Below are 21,733 nucleotides of genomic sequence, written 5' to 3' on the forward strand. Positions count from 1 at the left end.
CCCCCATCCCACACAGTACACACCTAGGTGTTATTGTACATGGAAAGCTCCCCCACTCATGCGATTCACCTTAACTTTGTGCCGAAACTCTTATACAGAGTTTCGGCACATCTAACATCTCTTGTTACGGCAGGTCACCAAGAAGGCTGTCTTTTAAGCTCAAGTAAGGCTTGACTTCATTCAATCGACAATCAAGCAACTGAAGCAGAGTTGGAATCGCCCTTGTGGTTCGTCGCGGTCAGTGATTTCTACCTGGTGCCATTCGTCCGAAAGCCATATAGATAATCATACTACCTTCTCTACTTGCTTTACCTATTAAACTACACTAGTCTAGTGCCCAAGCTAGCTAGCTTGGGTCTCTCAGGTGTCTAGACCAAGATGTGTTTACTATACGTTGGCATTGCTGCCCTGATATTTAGATATCCAACCTGCCCATCTAATTTTGTTATCCCAACACTCTCCGGAACCAACGCGCATCTGCCGCGCCTAGCTCCTGAATTCGAGGTCGCCGGGGGACGTCGAGCCGAAAACAGCGAAATGCTCCTACCGTTGACGCATAGCGTCACGGCTGCAGCAGGGTCAGTTCTCGTGTCTGCCTCGGTGGCGGCAGCACAGAATGTGGTGCCTTTTGTCAACCCGGCTGTGCCCACAGGCGTTCCAATACCCGGCAACTACAGCGGTGCGCTCCGGCCTCGCGTGCATTTCACGCCACCGCAGCATTTCATGAACGATCCGAACGGCATGTTCAGGGACGCAAACGGTGTGTGGCATGTCTACTATCAATACAACCCGACAGGCCTGGTCGCAGGAAACCAGCATTGGGGCCATGCCACAAGCCAAGACCTCTATCACTGGAACAACCAGAAAATCGCCATCTTCCCTCCCGATGAGAATATTTTCGCATATTCGGGTAGCATAGTCGTCGATGTCAACAATACATCAAAACTCTTCCCCCCCGGGAAGAAGGACGGAGTTGTCGCCATTTTAACACTGGCTCAGTACATGGAAGACGGGACCGCTGGTCCTCAAACCCAAGCCCTAGCCTACTCGATGGATGGCGGGTTCACATTCGAGTACTATGATAAAAACCCAGTCATCGCAGGCACCAGCAGCCAGTTCCGGGATCCCAAAGTCTTCTGGTACCAGCCGCCTCCGGGCTCACGGTTTATGGATGGTTACTGGGTCATGGCTGTTGCCTACTCTCAGGAATTTGCCGTCGGCATATACACCAGTCCCAACCTACGAGAATGGACGCCCAGGTCAAACTTCACCAACCGGGGACTGCTGGGGACCCAATACGAATGCCCAGGGATTGTCAAGATGCCCATAAGGGACGGCGTTGGCGGCCCGGTTGTCGGCGAAGCATACGTCCTCGTCGTATCGGTGCAGCCCGGTGCACCACTGGGAGGTTCCGTAACCCAGTATTTCCCCGGCACATTCAACGGCACACACTTTTCCTCTTTCGACCACGCTACCCGCCTCACCGACTTTGCCAAGGACAACTATGCAGCCCAATACTTTGAGGGCCTGCCATCAAATATGAATGCAGTCAACATGGGATGGGCCAGCAACTGGGCGTACGCACAGCTGACACCAACCGGTCAGCTCGAGGGCTGGCGGGGTGGCCTTACCCTGCCGCGATCAAACTACCTGACAAAGGCCCCAAGGATCGGCTGGACCATGGTCGACGAACCATATAACCTGGCACCCGTGCTCGCTCCCGATCCCAACGACGAAGACTGCGAGCTGGCAGAGGCCGACTCGAAATCCCTCGATATGACTGCCTGGAACTCGGGGGCGTTCCTGATCGACGTGGTTGTCACGGGCCTCGAGCTCAGAAAGCTCCAGCCCGACGCGTCTCTCAACTTTACTCTATCAGCCCCTGGGAATTCGACTGAGTCACTCAAGTTTGGCATGTTCTTTGCGGGAGACATGCCCTTCTTCATAGACCGGAGTCGCGCCCGAAGCCTGTTTGAAGACAACGTCTTTTTCACCGACAAATTCTCCACCGCCGACGTTTGGGATACCAGGCCAGACTCAAGGTGGACGTTGAGGGCAATCATCGACAGATCGATAGCGGAGTTCTTTGTGGATGAGGGGATACACTCGGCAACTTGCTTGATATTTCCCAGTCAATTGCTATCAGTGCTGGGTGTGCAAAGCGGCGGGCTGAATACAGGGGCAAAGGTCACCCTTTCAGTCAAGCCGCTTCAAGATACTTGGGTGCGAAATGTGCGGGCACCTAGCCGTTATGACAAACGATAACGATCCACGATGAAGTTTTTATGTTCGTGACGGTTGCGAATATTGAGTAGTGATTGCATGTGGCATAGCTGAGTACATTTTAATGTTTTCACACTTGTCTTATACTGTCAGGAGTGCAGTGTGGCTACTTATTATAACGTCGTCGAACATTGATCTTCACGTGCTAAACGGCTTCTACTTCGTCATTGTCAGGTCCGAGCCTACCCTGTTCAACGCCCATGACTGGTACAACCTGCTATTGATAGAAATAGCAGAATGGCTCCTTGGCCGTGTCCATGATCTCTCAAATGGCGATTGATGATCCTTCTATTGACTCTCGAGTATCTTTTGCCAGGTTTTCTTTTCCTGCTACCCACTGTTCCTTACGAACAGCGACATTGGCCGCCGTGCAAGCGAAGTTGGTGGGCTTTCGATGGTCGCCCTTTCCCCGTCGCTCATTTTTCGTCACACTCTCGAGCTCATCCATCTCCCTCGTGGTGATTGTCAATCTCAAGGGTGTCTGGAGGTTCATGAGTGTCCCGAGGCTGATCCTCGAGGAACTACAAGACGGCTTCTGGTGTGCTGGCCCTCTTGATATTTTTGAAGGTCAGGGGCTATGTTCAAAAAAAGTATGGCACTGGTGCGGTGGCAATGTGCAGCCATGCATCTACGGAGCAATTCTCCGCAGCCGTATCGTACTCCACACGCACAATGTGATGGCGGGCCATTTATAATGGCTAGCCAAGAGTCCTATCACGCCTGGCCGCGGCATATTTCCATATTGGTTGAGTAGGACACATGTCTCTCAGGGACTAGCAAGCCGAAAAGAGCAGATCTTGAGCCTCTTTGTCTGCCGCTAGTTCGATGTAAACGCGGGCCGAACATGGCTTGTAAGGATGGCTTCAGCCAGTTTTCTTCATTTCGCGGCCAGATTTTGGGCGTTAGACACTTTCTATGAGGCTTTGCCTTTTGTTTTGGCAGACGAGGCCATCCCAAAGGCTGTAGCTGACTAGCTACGGCATTCTGACAGATGCTGGCGGGTTTCTTTTTTTTTTTTTTTTTTTTTAAGCAACCCCCTGTGTCACTGCACCAAGTGCTGCATAGTACTGGGAGGTCTTCGCCGGCCAAACTACTCTCTACCTTAGGGCTTGCCGAGCCAAGAGGTGAGTACCTGATTGTTGTTGTCGCAGTGAAGATTCCTGCCGTTTTCTGTACGGGGTGCTGGTAGCCCAGCCGGAGAAAGAACCCCGAGAAAGGGGCTGCGGTCAGATCAAACTCTCAGAGAGTATTTGGTCCGGTTCTAGACCTAAATTCCAGTCTGTTTTGGTTATTGATGGGACCCCGATGCAGAGCCATATGTCACATAAAGACTGAAATGATGTACGACTAGCCAGCCGTTCCTGTTTCTTTTTTTTTTTTCAGGCTGTGCTCCTGAGCGACGGAAAAGAGGAGCGTCAGGAGCCCCACGGGCGGCCATCTACGGGACGGGGCGATGTAAACATTGAAATATAGGCCGGGACAGAGCTCCAGCCGACGGTGCCGTCGGTGGTAACGAGGATGTCACCGTGGGGGGCGAGGATATAGTCAGACCATATAGGGGCAGCATCATCCCGGAGACGCTACAAGATACGAAAGTCCCGCGGGCAGACGTATCGGCAGTCGCGGATAAGACGAAGAGGAATAACATGGGAGACATACTCGGAAGGACTTGGGCTGCCTCTAAACAGGGACTGACTTCTTATTTTTATTCAGTGCTGTGGATAGATGTCATTTCGATTTCAACTTCTCCTGCACCGCCTTCCCAAACCCTCCCAGCGAGAGCGAAAACATGTCCTTGAGATCGCCAGCCAGTGCCTCGGGCCTCTCGGTTGCGGGAAAGTGGCCACCTCTCTCATGCGCCCTCTCGAAAACAACTGGTCCCAGGGTCCTCCCAGAAGAGATGAGGACACCCATGTCGCGCGGGAAGGACGAGAGACCCAGCGGCACGGCTCCGTTCCACCTCTTGGACTCCTTGATGCCCCCGCTCTCCTCGCCGAATCCATCCTCCCCCAGCGTGTCCTCGTAGTAGATGCACACGCTGGCGGCCGGGCCCGGGCGGGAGAAGACGTACAGCGAGGCCCAGGTGAGGACCTCGTCGTCGGTCCAGCTGTAGTCGTCGTCACTCCAACTGACCAGTTTCTCGTACTGCCACGCCAGCAGCGCGACAGGGCTGTCGGCGAGGGCGAAGCCGATGGTCGCAGGCTTTGTTGACTGTTGCAGGTTGTAGCCCATGCCCCTTTTCACGAGTTTCTTGACGTTTGCCAGCATGGCCTTCTCGGATGCGGTGTGCGGGGTGAGCAGTGCACGAAGGTACAGAATGGGGTGCCGGAGCAGGGTAGGGGGGTCTGCGAGGATCATGTTGATGTGTGAGGCGAGGACGTTTTCTGGATACAGTAGGCCCAGGGCCCGAGTGATCCTGTAACCCCAATCACCACCTTGGGTGACTTTTGCAGGGGCAAGTCGCGGTCATGGGCAGTGAGGATCAGCCAAGCTGTTCCAGGCATGTGTACAAACTTGAAAAAAAAAAAAGAAAAAAAAAGAAAAAAAAAGAAGGAAAAAAAGTAACTCACTCACCATACTTGCCGTAGCCGAGCCGTAGCATCAGCTTGTGTGCTGCCTCGGCGTACTTTCTGCCGTTAAAGCCAGGCTTGGTGACATGTTCAGAGAAGCCAAAGTTGGGATGAGATGGTGCTACGACATGGAAAGATGGCTCTCCCACATTTTGGGATGTGAGTAATGGGAGCAGTTTCCTGACTTCCCAGAAGCCACCGGGCCCTGATTATTGAATCTGAGACATGTTAGCCAGTGGGACAGCAGAGTAGTAATTACTAAAAAGTAACTGAGGGGAAAGAAAAAAAAACGACTTACACCCGTGACAGAACAATAGCGGAATTGCATTCTCATCCTGGCTCCGCTGGTGAACAAAATGCATCTCGATGCTGCCAAACCCATCGACGTCGACGCTGGTCGCGAACTGAGGAATCTTGTTGAGTTCCGCCTCTGCCGCGCGCCAGTCGAATGTTTCCTTCCAGCGTGCCACGAGGCGCCTCACGTCCGCCTGGGAGCTTCCGCGTTCCCAATCGTCGGAGAAGGCTGTTTCCGGCGGTAAGGACGCGGCATACAGTTTGGCTTTGAGCTTAGCAAGCTCATCCTCGGGCACTGCCATCTTGAAAGGTTGGATTTCTGACGTCATTCTGGCCGTTTTTTTTTTTTTTTTTTTTTTTTTTTTTTTTTTTTTTTTTTTTTTGAGTGTTTAATATGCAAGAGGCGAAAGCAGAAGCACGGTTTGTTATGTACCCTGTACGTAGGTTCGCTGTACATATAAGGAGAATGCGGACGGATTTCAAGTCGTAATATCAAGCTGCAAGTGTTGATTACAAATTGCCCTGCTCGCAGCAAGCTCGGTCTCCGAACTGAGTGTAACAAAGTGTGCTTGCTTTTTTTGGAAGCCAAGTGGTATACCTACCAATCTAAGCCAAAGGAAAGCATGTCAGAGCATCCATCAAGGCTAGTTTGTGCAGAGACCAAGTAATCCAGCACAAGATAGACTCATCCGCAGTCCTGAATTGTGCTTGCTTGATGATTAGTACTTAGCCCAAGTTGCTGCCAAGAATAAGCACATAAGGTGCACACACATATCCACTGCAAGATACCAAATTTGGGCTTGGATGCGGGGGTTGCAGGGGGTTATTGTATAAAGAGGTTTGCAGCAAAGGAAAAAGTAGTAGGACAGATCGAATTGACCAGAGCCCGCCTTTTGTCGCTTTGTTGTGCACTGAGTTGCAATTTCACCAGTGTCGATATATGGTGCTCCCAAGTCAAACTCATGACACACGTTCCTGTCGACTCTCTTAATCCTCGAGCATGTACTGTGACCCCCATTCATTACATAAAGTCATCCTCCCAGTCCTCGGATCTGTTCTGGTTGCTCGATGCCTCCATGTTCTCTTCGGCAAAGATGTCATCGTAGGCGTGGTCCTTTTGGTACTTCTTTTCCTTCCTCTCCCTCGCGATCCTAGCCTCTTCCTTTTTCTGTGGCCGCCATGCAAATCTATGTCAGCATCAAGAGACTGGCTGGCTAGCTGGCCAAGCGCAGCTACAAGAAGCGCTTGGTGGTGATGACAACTGACCCTCTCTTGCATTGCAGCTTGTTGTCCCTTCCGGAGCTCTTTGAGGTGATCTTCTTTCTCCTGCCTCAAATCCGGGTGCTTTTCGACTTTGGTCTTGTTAAGCCTGTTCACGATGGGGTTCTCCCGCTGCGGGACCAAGACTCTCTTAACCTGTGTCACAGTACGTCAAAGCTCAATATTGTGATCGCAGTCTCCGACAGCTGTCCCTGGCATGTATGTATACGCACCTTCTTTTGGTCCTTGAATCCGACCTGTCCAACAGCCATGCTCCCGTCCTTGTGAAGGTTTGACCAAGGCGTATAGATGATGGTAACATTGTCCTTTTTGTTTCCTTCATGACGCGACATATATAGGTCAGGCAGGTTGCGCGAGGTTAAGTGAAGGAAAAATGGGCACCTGTCTGCCAACCTCAAAACATACCCTCGATCGAATTCGCCTTGGTCAACTGTGCCAGGTCTGTTACAAGAGCTTCTGGGATCTTGTCCCAGGTCTCACCCTCGCGCAGCCGCAAGTAGATGTGAGCACTTGAGAGCTTATCGGCGTGAAACTGAAAAGCAGGTGGCCGACTGTGAGAATTCCATCCCGTTTTATCTATCTTGCATGGATTTCAAGATTCTGAAGAAAAAAGAAAAAAAAAAAAAAAAAAAAGAAGAAGAAAAGAATAAAATTGCTCTTACCCTATAGAAACCGGCACCAGTGTGTTCAGAAGCGAACTTCAGTACAAGAACCAAACACACTCAACCCGTGAGCCGGTGCCCCGCTAAGACACTCTCAGACTCACCAGACATCCTCTTCCCAGCCATGCTTGATGAGGTCCTCATCTAGCAATTTTAAGAAAGATGGCAAGGATTAGGATAGAGAACGACTATATTCAAACATGGGTCGGATATAATCGTACGCACTTTCGAATTTGTCTTTGCCCACATAAATATACGCCGAGGGCTCAACGACGTTCGAGGTGAAATAATAAACCATGGCTGCGACAGTCGTCAAAGTAAGGACAAATCTCGTCTGGCTAGCTGACTTAAAGTTCTATAGAATTTAATGAGATACTTGTACTCAAACCCGAATTTTTCTTTTGCCTGAGAGCCTGGAATTATTGATACAGAATCATGAGAAAGCCTTGATGGATTTCGGAGGATAAATTCAGCCTGAACAAGTGACAACTGCACACGCACTGTGCATATTTGGAAGACCAGAAGCTGGGTGGGTCATAGTGGAACCCATGTTCATTTGCCATTGGACAGGACCCTGCGCGGTTTGAATCTCCAAATTTTTGGCGACGTGAAAGTAAAGACCCAAGTGATACATACCTTGAGGCAAAGACAAGCTCGACCGAGAAGGCTAAAGCTAAAACCTAAAGCCCAAGGGGAAAAAAAAAAAAAAAAAAAAAAAAAAAAATCTGCGGCGTTTGGGCGCCTCGACTCAATTGTCCCAAAGGAATAACATCTGATCACAGTACGAGGGCATTCACCAGCTCGGATCGACTCGACAGCAGTGCCGCCGCCGCTGCTGCAAACAATGGCGCCCAGGCTGCCGTCCCGGTGCTGGTCGGCCTGCCACCTCCAGCAGCGGACATCCCAACTCCTCCTCCCACATCTCGAGACGGCTGCCCTGAGGAGACCAACGATTAGCCCATTGGCCGGCCCTTCATCATCATCCTCACACCTCCTGCTGCCCCGAACGACGACCCGCGGTGTCAAGTATGGCTGGAGCAACACCCTCCCCAAGCGCGGCTCCAAGGCCACACGGTTCAACCAGGTGACGGCTGGCCTGCCCGCACCCACGGCCGGTCCTGCGGCCGCCCTCAAGCGCAAGGAGAACACGACGCCCGTGCGCGCCGGCGTCATCGCCATCAAGAAGGGCATGACGGCCCTTTTCACCCGCCGCGGCACCCGCATCCCCTGCACCGTCCTGCAGCTGGACTCGGTCCAGGTTCTGCTCAACAAGACCCGCGAGAACGCCGGCTACTTCGCCGTCCAGGTCGGCGCCGTCCCCAAGCGGCCCTCCACCGCCCTCGCCCCCCAGCTGGGCTACTTTGAGGCCAAGGGCGTCGAGCCAAAGCAGCACGTCGCCGAGTTCCGCGTCCGCAACGAACAGGGCCTGCTGCCCGTCGGCGTCCAGCTCCAGCCTGACTGGTTTCACGTCGGACAGTGGGTCGACGTGCGAGGCACGAGCCGCGGCATGGGTTTCGAAGGTGGCATGAAGAGGCACGGCTTCAGCGGCCAGAACAAGTCGCACGGTAACTCGCTCAACCATCGCACGGGCGGTTCCGTCGGTCCCTCGCAGGGCAGTGGTTCCAGGGTCCACCCGGGCAAGAAGATGCCCGGTCGCATGGGAGGGCAGTCGGCGACGGCCCAGAACCTGTCGGTGCTCAAGGTCGACAACGACCTGGGCATCGTCGTCGTCAAGGGCGCTGTCGCGGGCCCCAAGGGCGGCATTGTCAAGATCCAGGATGCTGTCCTGAAGCCGCCACCGCCTGAGAAGTGGATCAGGGAGTCTCTCGAGACGCTGATGAAGCGCCACCCCAACCACGAAGGCTTCTTGGAGGCTGCCAGGGCCAGGCATCTTGAGCTCAAGGAGGCTAGGCGGACTCACTCTGTCAGGAGGTTGGTGTCGCCAGACCAGCCTAGGAGGAATCGTCTCAAGCCTGACCCTGCCGTCTGGGGCGAGTTGGCGCAGCTATGAAAAGGAGAGAGAGTTGTTAAAGGTCCAGATATGTATGGTCATGCATAGGCAATGGTGGACCATGTATTGTAATATTGTACAGATATATGCAATATTCTTTTTTTTTGTTGTACAAATGCAAAGTTCCCAGACGTGTCCGAGAAAGGTGCTGCCCGTCACGTCTGGAAGAATAACAAATCGCCGAAAACTGGCGCTGTCTATTTTTGCAGTCCTTCCTTCTCCGCATCCCCTCCTCCCTCGTGAAATCCTTGACCTCCCTACTTCCTGAACCCCCTCGTCTGCGGCGCATCATCGTCGTCGTCGTCGTAGTAGTTATCCAATCCCTCTCCGATCTGGATACCCTTGAATGGATCACCGTCGATGAGCAAGTCGATCTTGGAGCCGTCGTCCCTCTCCAGGCTCCACTCGGTGGTCTCGAACATGGCCCTGGACGAGGGCCGCCTGCTGGTGAAGCGCATGACACCCGAGTTCCTGGTGCCCTTGACGGTGAACCAGACGTCGATCTTGCCGTGCATCTGGTTCATCTCGCCCCTGATCCAGGGTATCTGCTGCTTGAAGTAGATGTTGTCGCCCAGGTACTCGCGCGCGTCCGGGTGGATCCGCAGGGCGTACAGCGTCGATGCCACCACGGGGCTCGACATCTTTTGGTAGTTGAAGATGGCAAGGCTGCTGGCGGCCATGAGGACGATGAATATGGGTAGGCTCCGCGACCACCGGTGGCCGATTGTTCGGGGATCTTTTTTTTTTTTTTTTTTTTTTTTTTTTTTTTCGTGGAGTGTCGCGTGTTAACCAAATTTTATATTCTCCGATCCCCAGTGTTTGTATTCAGACATTGAATTGGTATATAACAACTTACCAGGAAGCTCCCGATCCGCCCGTCTTTCCATCAACGGGCCATCTCCAAGCTTTGGTGAGCTGGCTGCCCCTCGCCTCTGCACCAGTCCAATTGATTTTGAGACGTTTGTCCTCAACAATAAGCAGGACCTCCTGCTTGCTATCCTAGAGATCATATTGTCGGGATTTGATGTGGGCGCATTGGGTAAGGAAAGCTCGCCTGTTCGGTTTGATTATGTGCCTGAAGGTGACCTTGTGCTTGCTCGCTCGCTATGGTCTGTCGTCCGATGCAGCTAAAACAAGTCGAATCGTTTATCGTAACACCAAAAAGGTCTTATCGGCCTGGTTCTGGACCCACTAGCTGTCAAACGATTGTGGGGCCAGGACTTCGCTTCGTGTAACTGCACGTCATCGCGACTGCACTGCTTGTTACTGTCTGGACCGAACCCCGAATTTCGCAGTTGGAAAACCCCCCCTCAAAGCTTACCTGCGATTCTACATGCGCTAAAAAAATAATAATAAAAAAAAAATACGCCCCCCCCCCCAACAGTTGGCTTTGTATATAGTCGTCAAACAACCGAGGGCCTTGTGATTGACAGTCAAAATGGCGGATGTATCTCGCAGCGCAACGGCGCGGCTGCGCAAGACGTTCCAATACCCAACAGACGACTCCTCATCAAGCACCCCGGAGGTCCTGGACGAAGAGGGTGCGTACGTGCCTTGCGTTCCTGGTACCGTCCCAGCAACATAAGAGAGGCAGACTTCTCGGAATGCTAACATGAACCCCACTTCCCACCAACAAAACAACAACTACAACAACAACAGAGCAAGATAACCTTATCCAGTCCCTCTCGGACCAAAACGCAGCCAGGAACGCCCAGTTCCGCATCGCCATGCTCGCCCTCCCTGTGCTATCAACCCTCCCGTACCTGGTTCTCCTCTTCCGCCGGCCTGAGGCGTCCCTCATCCTCCCCACCCTGCTGAGCATATCCTCGCTGGCATCAACCACGTGGCTGCTCTACGCCCAGGAGCCGACCGAGACGGGCATCGCAGCCCTGGATTCGTGGGCGCGCGGCGCCGCCGTCGGCGACAGCAGCAGCAGCAACAATCCGCCCTTCTCCCCTCTTCGACGGGCGCCCGGCGGAAGCAGGCGACGCCGACTGTCTTCCTTCTCCGCGACCGCCGCTGCTGGCGGCGGGGGGTTTGGCCCCTACGGACCACGCTACCAGTCGCCGCTCGAGACGTACCTGCCGCTGCTTAACGCCGGCCTGTGCGCCCTGCTCCTGCTGATGGCCATCTTGCTCGCCCTGGCGCCGCCGCAGCAGGGGCGATCGGCGCCCGAGCACGTGAGCCGCGTGATGATGGCGTGTCTGCCTGCCGTTGTCTACGCAGTCGTAGTCTCTGCCAAGCTCGTCATGTCAAGCGTCGATCCCGAAAGGGATCTCACGGGGCTCAAGTACGAGAACAAGGGCGCGTGATTTTGCGTCTTGTAGGAAATTTTTTTTTTAGGGAAAAAAAAAAAAAAAAGTAAAAGGAAAAAAAAAAAAAAGTCCTCTACTTCTTCTTTCTAATTTCCTTTGCTAGGTTTCCCCAAACTTGAAAAAAAAGGGGCTCAAGTTAATGAGAGAGCCGCTGTCGTGCGTCAAGGAGTTGTAACACTATCTACGAATTAATGAGTACGATTTCAAATGATATGAGAACTTGGGCTGGGCATACTACCGCTCGGTTGCGCGACTTTCGCACTTGTATTAGAGACATCCTAACAGGGAGGCCTTTTCTGATGCTGCCAATGACTTGACTTGATTTTACTCTCAAGACAAAAGAGGTGGATCCCTAGCCCACGATTTCTATCTGCAAAATTTCCTACCGATCTGGACCAAAACAAGAGAAAATGTGCAATGATTTCGTTACATGTCAATGGACTCGTTAAACCGCAGCACTCCATTACCCTTCAGCACCCCATCCACTCCGTTAGGCAGGCGCGGGAAGCGGTCCACGACCAGACCGCTGCTCTCCGGCTGCCGTTCTCTTGACTTGTCGACCACGAGAGCCAGGCCGTGGGATTTGATGGCATCCACGAGCGCGGGGACCATGTCCTGTTGGCACAATAGTCAGCGTTCTGTTGTTTACAGACGAGATCCGGTGGACCAACGCAAGTTTGGGGGTGGGTGGAAAGGGGGTTCGATGAATGCCCCGCGTATGTATACAAGCCGTCGAATGCAAAACTAAAACTTACAAACAAACGAGAGCAGCATATCAGGCCCATGAAATTATTGCTCTCCGCGGTCCTAACGGCTTCCTTGATTGATGAAGTCCTGCTGCCGCATGCCTTCTCCGTACCATCAACATGTGGTGCCAAGTCATCTGCCATCTCCTGGCCGAGGTCGTTACAGAGAAACACGGGGAAGTTTGGCTGCTTCCAGTTGAGCGCCGTGCACAGGCTGGGGTTGTAAGAGCTGAAGACGACGGATCTGACCGCATCCGGTGCCTGGGCCCGCTGCGCACGCGCGTGGTCAAACACCACCGACAGGACGTCGTCCGCAAAACTATTCATGTCCGCTCCAGGCCCCAGCAGTCCCAGTTCCCTGTCCTCTTCCGCAGTCGGGTAAATTATCTGCAGGTTGACGTGCATGCCGGCCGGCAACATGAGGAATGCATCCTGGAGTCGAATCCCGGAAGTGGCTAGTATCTCGTGCACATCCGAGATGCGGTCCGGCGGTATCGATGCCACTTGCCTGGCTATACCTGATACCCTTTCAGTGACATTTTTGAAAGCAGCAGATCCGGATGCTGCCACGGCTATTGCAAACTGCTCGTACTTCAAACGAGCAACCGGGACTTCAACCCCGTTACCACAACTGACCGTCCAGTAGGGCCAAAGGACGGGCACTCCATCGCTCGTTTGCTGGACGTGGAGACGTACAAAATCCCCAGATAGGCTAGAACCCGACACAAACGTGCTTGGTTGCCCGTCTAATTGACTTGTAGCCTTCCAGTATGTCTCAAAGTCCGAGATTTCAAGCGGAACGCCTCGAAACGGCTTGATGACCTGCGTGTGGAAGCTGATCTGACCTATGGCTCGCAACCTCGGGTCAAAGAGCGGCAGGCAGCAACTGCTACCTGCGCTACTCAGCAAGGCCCGGAAAGTGCTGGGGAGGGCCACGGTCTTGGCGATGACTTTGGCTCCGTAGGCAGGGAAGACGTCGAAGTCCAAGGTGAAAGAATCGAGGTTGTCGACGTGGAATGAGACAAGACGGGTGTCCTCTTGGAAAGGGAGAATAATGTTCTTCGGGATGAGGTCGGATGCCTTGGAGGAAATGGTAAGTCGGGATGCCGGGTACTTGCTGTTGTGGAAAAACATCAGGGGTTGCTGGCCACCCTCGCCAAAGTTAATCTGGACGACTGTCTTGGTGTCCAAGAAGTTGTGCCCATATCGACGCAACGGGATTATTGGCGGCGGTAGCTCCAGCACCGGGATGGCATCAGGATCCAGCGCCATTGGCATTGGGGCACTACTGCTGCCCAGAAGGGCGAGGGGTGTGGCTGGAATGGGTCTAACCAGCGGACTCGGGGCCTTGGTCCGGTTGAAGGGACTCAGAAGCTTCATGCACTCCAAATGACCCTCCCAAGCCGCATAGTACAGAGCGGGAAGGCCCTTCTCGTCCAAGATGTTCGGGTCGACTCCAATTTCGAGAAGTGCCTTGAGACAGGGTACATTACCCTCGCTGGCGGCGTGGACAAGTGGTGTCCAACCGTAGAGCTTGTCCATCTGGTTGAGATCTGCTCCATACTGATTCAGTAGGAGAAGCAGGTCTGGAGTCTGTCCCGACCTTGCCACCAGATGCTGAGGGTAAAGTCCTTCTGCGTCCGGCACAATCTTGGCACCCTGCTTCAACAACAGCTCTACGATTGCTGTCGAGCCGTGCTCACATGCCAGGTTCACGGGAACGTGGTCTGTGTCTGATATGGGATCAATGCGTGCCGAGTTCATCAGTAGTAGGTTGACGCATTCATAGTGTCCGTGTATTATGGCGTGGATGAGCGGCGTGAAGTTGTCGTGGTCGATTAGGTCAATAGTCTTGGGGTCGGCTGCAGCAGTTGTTAGATTGGATTACAAGGGCAACCGTTGCAGCTCAAGGGCATCTGTGCACCCCCTATCCAAACATTGGACTAGATGACGTTCGCGCCAAAGACTGCGACTCACCGTCTAATAATGCAGCGAGCATATCGAGGCGGCCGTGCATGCTGGCATAATGTAATGGGACCCTGCCGTAGACATCTGTCCGGCTGACCGAAACCCCTTTCGACAGACCATACTGCAGAACAAACGAGTTGCTGTATATGGCGGCTTGATGCAGGCAGTTTCTCTCATTTATGTCATCTTCTGACTGGATATCGACCAAGCCTGTGTTCAAGAGCACCTCTAGTGAGGCTTGAGGACCCTCGTTTATAGAGGCAAGGAATGTCCGAGTGATGCGTTCTTTGAGAGGGACATCCATGTCTGATGCGGCGCCGGGATCAGGAGAAGACGACCGCATCCGCATTAGTAGATCCTTCAGCGAGTCCAGGTTACCTGATATCACCGTCTCCAGCAGCAGGGTGTCGACATCGCCTTCGTCGGTTCCTAGTAGGTTCTGGCTGGTGACTATATGATCCCGGTGATCGCTAAAGGTCACGTTGTCGCCGTCTGCCCAGGCGCCCAGTTCTTGCAAACTGGTCGTGGCCTGATCCGACAGCTCGCTAATGACTGTGGCGTTGAAGAACGGTTGGACTTCGACTGCTCTCGACAGGTACAGTTCCTTTGTCTTGGACTTTGATGTCTTGTCCCATTTCTTTAGGATCTTTGAGAAGGCCGTTCCGTTAATCTCTACGAACTGCTGTAGCTTGTTCAGGTCGTTTGCAAATTGCTGAAAGCCCTCCTGAAGAGTAGCAAACTTGGCGGAGCGCCTCGAGACTCCATGACCTCTCGATTGTAAGACCTTCTTTTTGTCGAGAAGGGTTTTGAGCCGAATTTTGAGCTGCACAGAGTACGTCCGTCAGTAAAATAAGCATACGCCACAGACGCATTTGTATACAACGAGTAGAGTATGGGTGAACAAACCTCGGCTTCCTTTTGCAGATAGAAAGCATTCACTTTCTCAAGCTCGCGTTCCTACATTGATGGTCAGCACATACTATCAAACAGCCCGAGAACGATCATACATACCAGCTGGAAGAAAAATGTTGCTTTGTTGGCCTGTAAAAGACCTTGAGGATCTAGTGTGCCGGCGGTATGGTGAACATCATTTTGTGCTCCAAGTACAGGAGTAGCAGAGAGCCTCTTGATCAACTATTTTACAGTATTGAACATCATCAGCAAACACAGCCCACACGAAGACAAGTAGGGGCAAAGGAGGACCAGTAGTTATATATGCCGAGTGCTCCGTTACGAGGAACGGCAAGTCTTAGAGCCAGATGTTAGTGTTAGTACCTTTTTCAAAGCCTTGTAATTGACAAAGCTTGCTGCATACTCGGGGAACTCGAGCTGTCGTTTCTGTATATACTTTCCAAACTTCCTGCACCATTATCTGGTTGTTAGAAATGCCGCTCTTGAAGAGTCTGTTTTTTTTTCACAACTCACTAAAGCAGCTCTAGCTGGACAAAATAGAGGGAACTTAGCCGTCAAGACGTAAGCTCGGAGTTACTTACATGTTGAAAGCTGGAAGTCAAATGCCGCTTGCCGGCAAAGACTTCCAGAAGATTGGGAGAAAGATGCGGGGATGTTTCCGAGACACGAAGAAGCAAGTATTAATGTCTCTAGCGGTCGTTTGTACGTCGTAGAACAAGGCCAATGGGCTTTCGCGGCGGGTGTCGCGGCGCCCAGTGTCGCACCAAGAGCGTATCGGATGGGTTACTGGTTGACTCTGCCAGTAGGTGTCTATGTCAGAATTTCCACACTAGAAGCTGATGGGCGAACGGAGAAGCACTTGGTCCAAGCAGCAAATGGAAAAAAGGGATTTGGTGGTACAGCGTAAAGTGGGACACTGCAAGGAAGGAATATTCGCTTGTGATTCCCGTTTAAAAGGGAGGGAAGTATATATGTGTGTGCTGCTGTTCTCAAGCAAATGTACACAAGGCCGTTTGCAAGTATGACAAAAAGACCGTAGACATAATGCATTCAAGAACGGCTAGGTAGATGATAATGAGGACATGCCAAGAGTCCTAGAATTAACACGCGGTACATACCTGAATTCAGGTAATCCTCTCCTGCTTTCGTGGTCCTGCCAGAGTGGCACTTTGCGCTACGTCAGGTCGCCTCAGAAAGGAGACCCAGGGCTACGTAAGGGGTCCGCTATATGCAGCAAACGCATTAGCGACTGGGGGAGCGGAATAAAAGGAAGCCAGACGCCAAGCAGATGCTTTCCAGAAAAGCACAACTTTCGAGGGAGGCAGGCTTCTGCAACTAGCCCATGAAAGAGTATCCACGCCCAAGGTAAAGCTGACGTAGATAACCACCCAAGTCAAAGGTCCCACGAGGCCGTGTGACTATGTATGTAGAAAGTCGCGTTGCTTGACCTTGATCTGCATAAAAAATGGAAGAGAAGCTTAAGCGATTGTAACCGAGTCGACTTCCCGTTTCCGCGCTTTGACAGCCTTTTTTTCTCTTCTTTTTTTTTTTTGAGGGGCCTAGAAGACTGGCATCCAAAATAGACTCGGAACCTTTCAGGTGGCTAGCCAATACAAAAGGGGGAAGAAAACCAATTTGTGAATATAAAGCAAGCCTTGGAGTACATACATGCTGAGCAATGAGAGGACCGGATGAATCTTGGGAGTGGTGGTGTCGTCGATGAAATCCTCACAGGGTCCTTCGTGCCAAGTAGATGATAGGTTGCAAAGTTGTCTCGCTTCGCTTGTTTTAGATAGTTGGATGGAGGAAGAAGCCGTCTGTCAGGTCCCGCGGCAAAGAATTTCAGACAAACCAGGTACTCTAGTCTAGACTTTGGAGCTTTTCCTTTTGAGGCTGCAGATGCCTAGGGGACAGGCGAAGAAGACCTCCGGGGCGGAGGGTTCTGTTAGGTTTGCTATCGTTGTCGTGACTGGTAGGCATGGCATGGCCTACCGTACAGTAAACCGTTACTGTCGTCCTTTGGTCTACTCCGATGTATTGTACTCGGAGTGTCCCGGTTCATTCAGTTTGCGTTGGTCCAATCAGCGTGGTTGGTTCGCCCATGTGCTCGCACGACACGCTAAGTTCCTATAGCCGCGAGGCTGGAACGTAACAGTGGATGTGGACGTTCATGTTGGAGCGGGGTACGACCAACTACTCCCTTGACCCGCTAGCGTGCCCCGAGCCGGGGGACACCTGAGGGGTAAAATCATGCATACTGTACGTACCACAACCGAAGACATATTTTACTTCGAAGCCATTGCACATTTGACGGGCTTCATTGCACGAACTCGGTGTTTATCAACAAATTATCATTTCAACCCTCCTCTAACCCATCGCATCTGTATAAATTCGATAACGTGGATAATCAACTGGTGCCTGCCAAACCTGGCTTGCCCTGAGTTCACGCACTCTAATCTTGTACATCGGCTTAACCCGAACTCGTGTCCTCGCCGAACTTGCTCTATTGAAGCTCGTCTGTTTCCATCTCCAGTCTGATTGCCAAAGGGAACAAGCCTCTTGAGGTCAACCGACATTTACAACGGGGAAAAAAATAATAACAGAAAAGAGTCATTTCTCGCATTTGACTGCCGGTGGTTCTGCCAGAAACCTAGATCCAAAGGTTATGGTATCTAGATCTAGCTCGCAGCTGTATGCAAGGTCTTGCAGTTCCATGAATACTTCATCGCGGCGCTTGTTTGCGTTTTATTTGACACTGTAGAGTTGCCAAGAATATGAGCAAATCCGCACAGCATGTGGGATATCAATGCTGGGTACTGTCAGGTCTGAAAACAAAAAAATGTATCCAAAGAATTGTATAGCACGTATGTCATGGCTTCGTTGCGTCCTCAGGCGGTTCCAGTGCCCTCAATCCCTCATCATGCGGGTATAGCTTCTCGTTCGGTATCTGGCTTCACAGCTGTAGACTCGGCTGCAACCGGGTCCTTGACCTTTGGTAGATTTGTTTGCGGGGCATTTGGTAATGCTGAGACTCCAGCCATCTCTGCCTCCAGAGCAGCTAGCTCGTCTTCCACCTCGTCCTCGTCTTGGTTTGACATGCTGTTGCCCAGCATCTCGCTGATTTCCTACGATCGGAATCCTCAATGTTAGCAGCCGATATATCCCCTGCGGACCAGAATGCCGAGGCGGCATTCCCACGGTTGAAAATACCTTTTGATATGCGATGGCATCCGCAGTTTCGCCCATCAGCTTCTCCACATGCTCGATACCTCCCATCTCCTTGTGTATCTCCTCGAGGACCTTTGTTCCTTGTTGTAGTCCAAACACGACATCCTTTTGTATCAGGGCAAATTCGACACTGTTTGCCAGTTTCTCGAGTTGGTCTAGTTGAGCATCTGTTTTTGCCAATAAAGACTCTTGGTACTTCTTGCGCCGTAACGCCAGCAATGCTCTTTTCTTATCGCCCTGTTCAAGCATCCTCTTGGCTATCTCCGTCTCCTTGTCTGTCAGGATCGTAATCTTCTTCTGGTAACGATGCAGCTTGTCGCGTTGATTTTTCAGGTCGAGTATGGCCCTATATCAAAAAGGATCAACAGCCCGTTAGATTGGGCCATGATCGGGATCCGCAGCGTCAAGGGGCGTAGACACACTTATCCTGGGCTGTGACCTTGCTCCCGCTGTTACCCATACTTGCGAGTAATGCGCTTCTCTGGAAGATTGCAGCGAAAGACGAGTTTCACGCGGGCAAGCAACTATCATTGGGATTGACTCCAAGGCGGTTGAGGTCGGAGGGTATAGCGCGCAAAAATACGGTCAGTTTATCATTGCCAGGTCACGCGTCTTGTCGTGCTGTTGTCGCAGGTTTCCGGTAGCCGCATCTTTCTGGAAGACGACTAGGCCGCATCCATGCCGCAGGCATTCGTCATTCATTATCAGCTGCACGAGCTTTCTCCAAGTCTTGGAAGCCCGCCCACGCGAGCTGGACGCCCAGGATAGCCGTTCAGGTCCATTTGCCCCACTTTTACACGCTCCCCGCAGTATCGAGTGCAACACTCTGTTGCTTGCTTTGTCTCTGCTGTGCCACAGAATATGGGGAGCCCGCCGGTGGCTGAAGCTGACGACGAACATTGTGGCGCCACCCGACCTGCCAAGCTGCCTTCGTCACTTGTCATTCGTGTTAATATACCCAAGCTGGCATTGGATGCATGAACGGTAAATTGTGCACCCCTCTTCCAGTTGACATCTTTCTGACCCGGCTGAACTCATTTTGTACCTTTGGCCTTGTCAACTTAACTTTCTTTTTTTCTTTTTTACTTCTTTCTTTTGGAGCAAATCACGCATTTCGTTTAATTCTCTGCTACTTTTGGGACCACAGCCATATTGCTTTTTCAACTAACCCAGCATGTCTGCGCAATCCGACGCTGTAAGCCTCTCAATCCTGGGCTTATCCCAAATCCCAAACAGCCTGCTTTATGCCCAATTTCTGTCTTGACGCCACGCGCCCATCCGTTTTTTTCCCCAAGCCCAATCAAACTAATTACCATCATCTCCATATCAGAATAAAGTCTCCGGCACTGCAGTGTCGGTTCCGGAGTCCCCAACCACAGCCAGGCCCTTTGAGATGGACGACGACGATGTTCAAGAGTCGACCGGATTGGAGTCGTCGGGCACGGCGACCGCGCCAGGAGTGGCATCAACAACAACAACAGGTTCTGCAGCAGCAGCAGCGAGGGCGCCAGAGGAGGCAGCGCCACCAAAACCCCAACGACCTATGACCGAAGCACAAAAGCATCAAATGATGCTCAAGGAGGCCTTCCCTACACTCGACGATGCTGTCATCAGGGCTGTCCTGACCGCCAGCGGTGGAAAGATTGACCCTGCCTTTAACGCTCTTCTGGGTACGCATTGCTCCTCCTTGTTTCTTTTTGTCGAAAAAGCATCGGCTCACTGACGCGTGATGTGCGCATACAGAAATGACGGACCCAGATGCCGCCAGCCGTGAAGTAGAAGAGCCTGCTCCGCCGCAACCTCCGAGACCATCCGCCGTGCAGGGCGCAACAGCGCAGTCCCAGCTAGAGGCAGACGAGCTCTACGCTCGGCAACTGGCGCAACACTACGAGAATGTGGGCGCATACGAGGAGCGAACAAGCCGCCGGCCGGCTCGCCAGCAGACAGGCTTGGATCCTAGCCGAAACTATCGTGGCCAGGGTAGCGCAAATCGGGAGCCAGAGCGCAACTTCATGGACGACGACCTCCCTATCATCAAGGAAAATCTTCGCAAGGGCTTCCAGGAGACGCAGAAGACGGTCAACACATGGTTTCAGACTATTAAGAAGCGCATCGATGAAGAGTTTAGCGACGAGCCGCAGCAGCAGGGACAACAGAGTATGGGCCGTGGTCAGTCATCGCAAGCAGGCCGTGGTCAATATGGAACTGGGCGGGCCAGTGCGGACGCCAGTCGGCGCAGCGGCGATTATGAGCGGTATGACGCAGACCCTCAGGTGCTCAGTGATGACTTTGCTGGTATGAAGTTCAACACCGACGGAAGTAAGTTTATGCCCATGCCCGTCATAGGGAGCCAATTTCGCTTTTTCGTTGATCAGCTATGCTAATTTTCCACAGCCCCTGTTGGCCGCGCCCAACCGAACCCAAACATATTCCGCCCGCCACCACCCTCCGTCTCGCCAAAGCCTGGTGCTGATGGCCGCAAGGTCGCCTTCCGCGATGGCGCCGAAGAAATTGGCGATGTGTACAACGTTTCACCTCAGTCAACCGGCACCTCGCCGGCACCTGGCGCAGGCGCCACGGCATCAGGGAACGCCGGCAAGCCGAGCAAATGGCAGCCCTTATCCACAGTTGAACCCAGCCCGATCGCGGACAATGACCCTTTCAGCCTGGGAGACAGCGATGACGACAAGGACAGCTCCCATACCAGCTCAGGGACTAAGGGCCACAAGAAGACGGCCTCATCCACTTCGGGCGGTGACATCAAGATGGAAGACGCGGAACGGCTGCGCAAGGCTGCAGCGGAAGCCATGAATGATAGTTTGGTGGATGACAAGAAGAAGGGTGGGGAAACGACAGTGAAGAAGGATTAGAGTTACAAGCCGTGTGTCGCGTATGCTAAGCTTTCATGGCATGTTCCATCTCTGACAGTTGCGAACGATTTAGACCCCTATGTTCCCCCAGTTCGCTCGTTACACCATCCTTTGGCAATACAAAACGCTGGCGTGTCAAAGATTCTGCAGGGGCTTTGTTGTGATTGACACCATTAATAACACACAATTGTGATGTAGTCAACAGGAAGCCCAGCTGAACGGGTCCAGCTAAGAACAGAACATGTATAGTGCGAGCTCTTTAATGCGTATGTTATTTGAACCGAATACTACTAGCCCTTTTACGAAAAATAACGTTTGGGTTTCCTTTGTTCAATGAAAGCTCTACTGTTGTCCGTAAAAAAAAAAAAAGATTGAAAAAAAAAACCCCCCACAAACTCCATTCGCCTTGTCCATGGAATGGTATACAACGCCACTAATGCATCCCGGGTATCTTCCGAATCGAAAACACGATTTTCCCCAGCCGTACTCCTCGCGTCCTCACAAGAGTCGCGCCAAATAAAATGTTCCTCGAGCCAGACAAAGACCATCACCATCCACTAAACATTACTCATGTATCATTAAACCAGTACTGC

General features: G+C 52.3%; 8 protein-coding genes across 8 annotated transcripts; 4 read left to right on the forward strand and 4 right to left on the reverse strand.

Annotated features, from left to right (window-relative positions):
- Positions 1–378: 378 nt before the first annotated feature.
- Positions 379–2,265, forward strand: PpBr36_07101 (uncharacterized protein; the record flags this gene model as incomplete). The annotated part of the gene is made up of 1 exon (XM_029894239.1): positions 379–2,265. One exon carries the CDS (start codon positions 379–381, stop codon positions 2,263–2,265), a length of 1,887 nt encoding a protein of 628 aa, XP_029748136.1.
- Positions 2,266–4,011: 1,746 nt separating this feature from the next.
- On the reverse strand, positions 4,012–5,476 carry PpBr36_07102 (uncharacterized protein; the record flags this gene model as incomplete). The annotated part of the gene is made up of 3 exons (XM_029894240.1): positions 4,012–4,727; positions 4,858–5,058; positions 5,152–5,476. 3 exons carry the CDS (start codon positions 5,474–5,476, stop codon positions 4,012–4,014), a joined length of 1,242 nt encoding a protein of 413 aa, XP_029748257.1.
- Positions 5,477–6,168: 692 nt separating this feature from the next.
- On the reverse strand, positions 6,169–7,432 carry PpBr36_07103 (uncharacterized protein; the record flags this gene model as incomplete). The annotated part of the gene is made up of 6 exons (XM_029894241.1): positions 7,316–7,432; positions 7,195–7,234; positions 6,834–6,979; positions 6,641–6,744; positions 6,414–6,563; positions 6,169–6,315 (listed from the first exon to the last, which is right to left on the reverse strand). The coding sequence occupies exons 1-6, from the start codon at positions 7,386–7,388 to the stop codon at positions 6,169–6,171; spliced, it is 660 nt and encodes a 219-aa protein (XP_029748126.1). The 5' UTR covers positions 7,389–7,432.
- A 502-nt stretch (positions 7,433–7,934) lies between these two features.
- PpBr36_07104 (uncharacterized protein) lies at positions 7,935–9,101 on the forward strand (the record flags this gene model as incomplete). The annotated part of the gene is made up of 1 exon (XM_029894242.1): positions 7,935–9,101. The coding sequence occupies one exon, from the start codon at positions 7,935–7,937 to the stop codon at positions 9,099–9,101; it is 1,167 nt and encodes a 388-aa protein (XP_029748235.1).
- A 257-nt stretch (positions 9,102–9,358) lies between these two features.
- PpBr36_07105 (uncharacterized protein) lies at positions 9,359–10,111 on the reverse strand (the record flags this gene model as incomplete). Its single annotated transcript, XM_029894243.1, has 2 exons — positions 9,359–9,837; positions 9,958–10,111. 2 exons carry the CDS (start codon positions 10,109–10,111, stop codon positions 9,359–9,361), a joined length of 633 nt encoding a protein of 210 aa, XP_029748116.1.
- A 428-nt stretch (positions 10,112–10,539) lies between these two features.
- PpBr36_07106 (uncharacterized protein) lies at positions 10,540–11,413 on the forward strand (the record flags this gene model as incomplete). Its single annotated transcript, XM_029894244.1, has 2 exons — positions 10,540–10,642; positions 10,761–11,413. The coding sequence occupies 2 exons, from the start codon at positions 10,540–10,542 to the stop codon at positions 11,411–11,413; spliced, it is 756 nt and encodes a 251-aa protein (XP_029748114.1).
- Positions 11,414–11,842: 429 nt separating this feature from the next.
- PpBr36_07107 (uncharacterized protein) lies at positions 11,843–18,730 on the reverse strand (the record flags this gene model as incomplete). The annotated part of the gene is made up of 8 exons (XM_029894245.1): positions 11,843–12,031; positions 12,172–14,024; positions 14,140–14,953; positions 15,037–15,087; positions 15,142–15,264; positions 18,000–18,167; positions 18,253–18,616; positions 18,693–18,730. The coding sequence occupies 8 exons, from the start codon at positions 18,728–18,730 to the stop codon at positions 11,843–11,845; spliced, it is 3,600 nt and encodes a 1,199-aa protein (XP_029748115.1).
- A 714-nt stretch (positions 18,731–19,444) lies between these two features.
- PpBr36_07108 (uncharacterized protein) lies at positions 19,445–21,140 on the forward strand (the record flags this gene model as incomplete). The annotated part of the gene is made up of 4 exons (XM_029894246.1): positions 19,445–19,465; positions 19,601–19,940; positions 20,014–20,589; positions 20,665–21,140. The coding sequence occupies 4 exons, from the start codon at positions 19,445–19,447 to the stop codon at positions 21,138–21,140; spliced, it is 1,413 nt and encodes a 470-aa protein (XP_029748936.1).
- Positions 21,141–21,733: the final 593 nt, after the last annotated feature.

Source organism: Pyricularia pennisetigena, chromosome 1 (genome assembly GCF_004337985.1).
Source record: "Pyricularia pennisetigena strain Br36 chromosome 1, whole genome shotgun sequence".
NCBI lineage: Eukaryota > Fungi > Ascomycota > Sordariomycetes > Magnaporthales > Pyriculariaceae > Pyricularia > Pyricularia pennisetigena.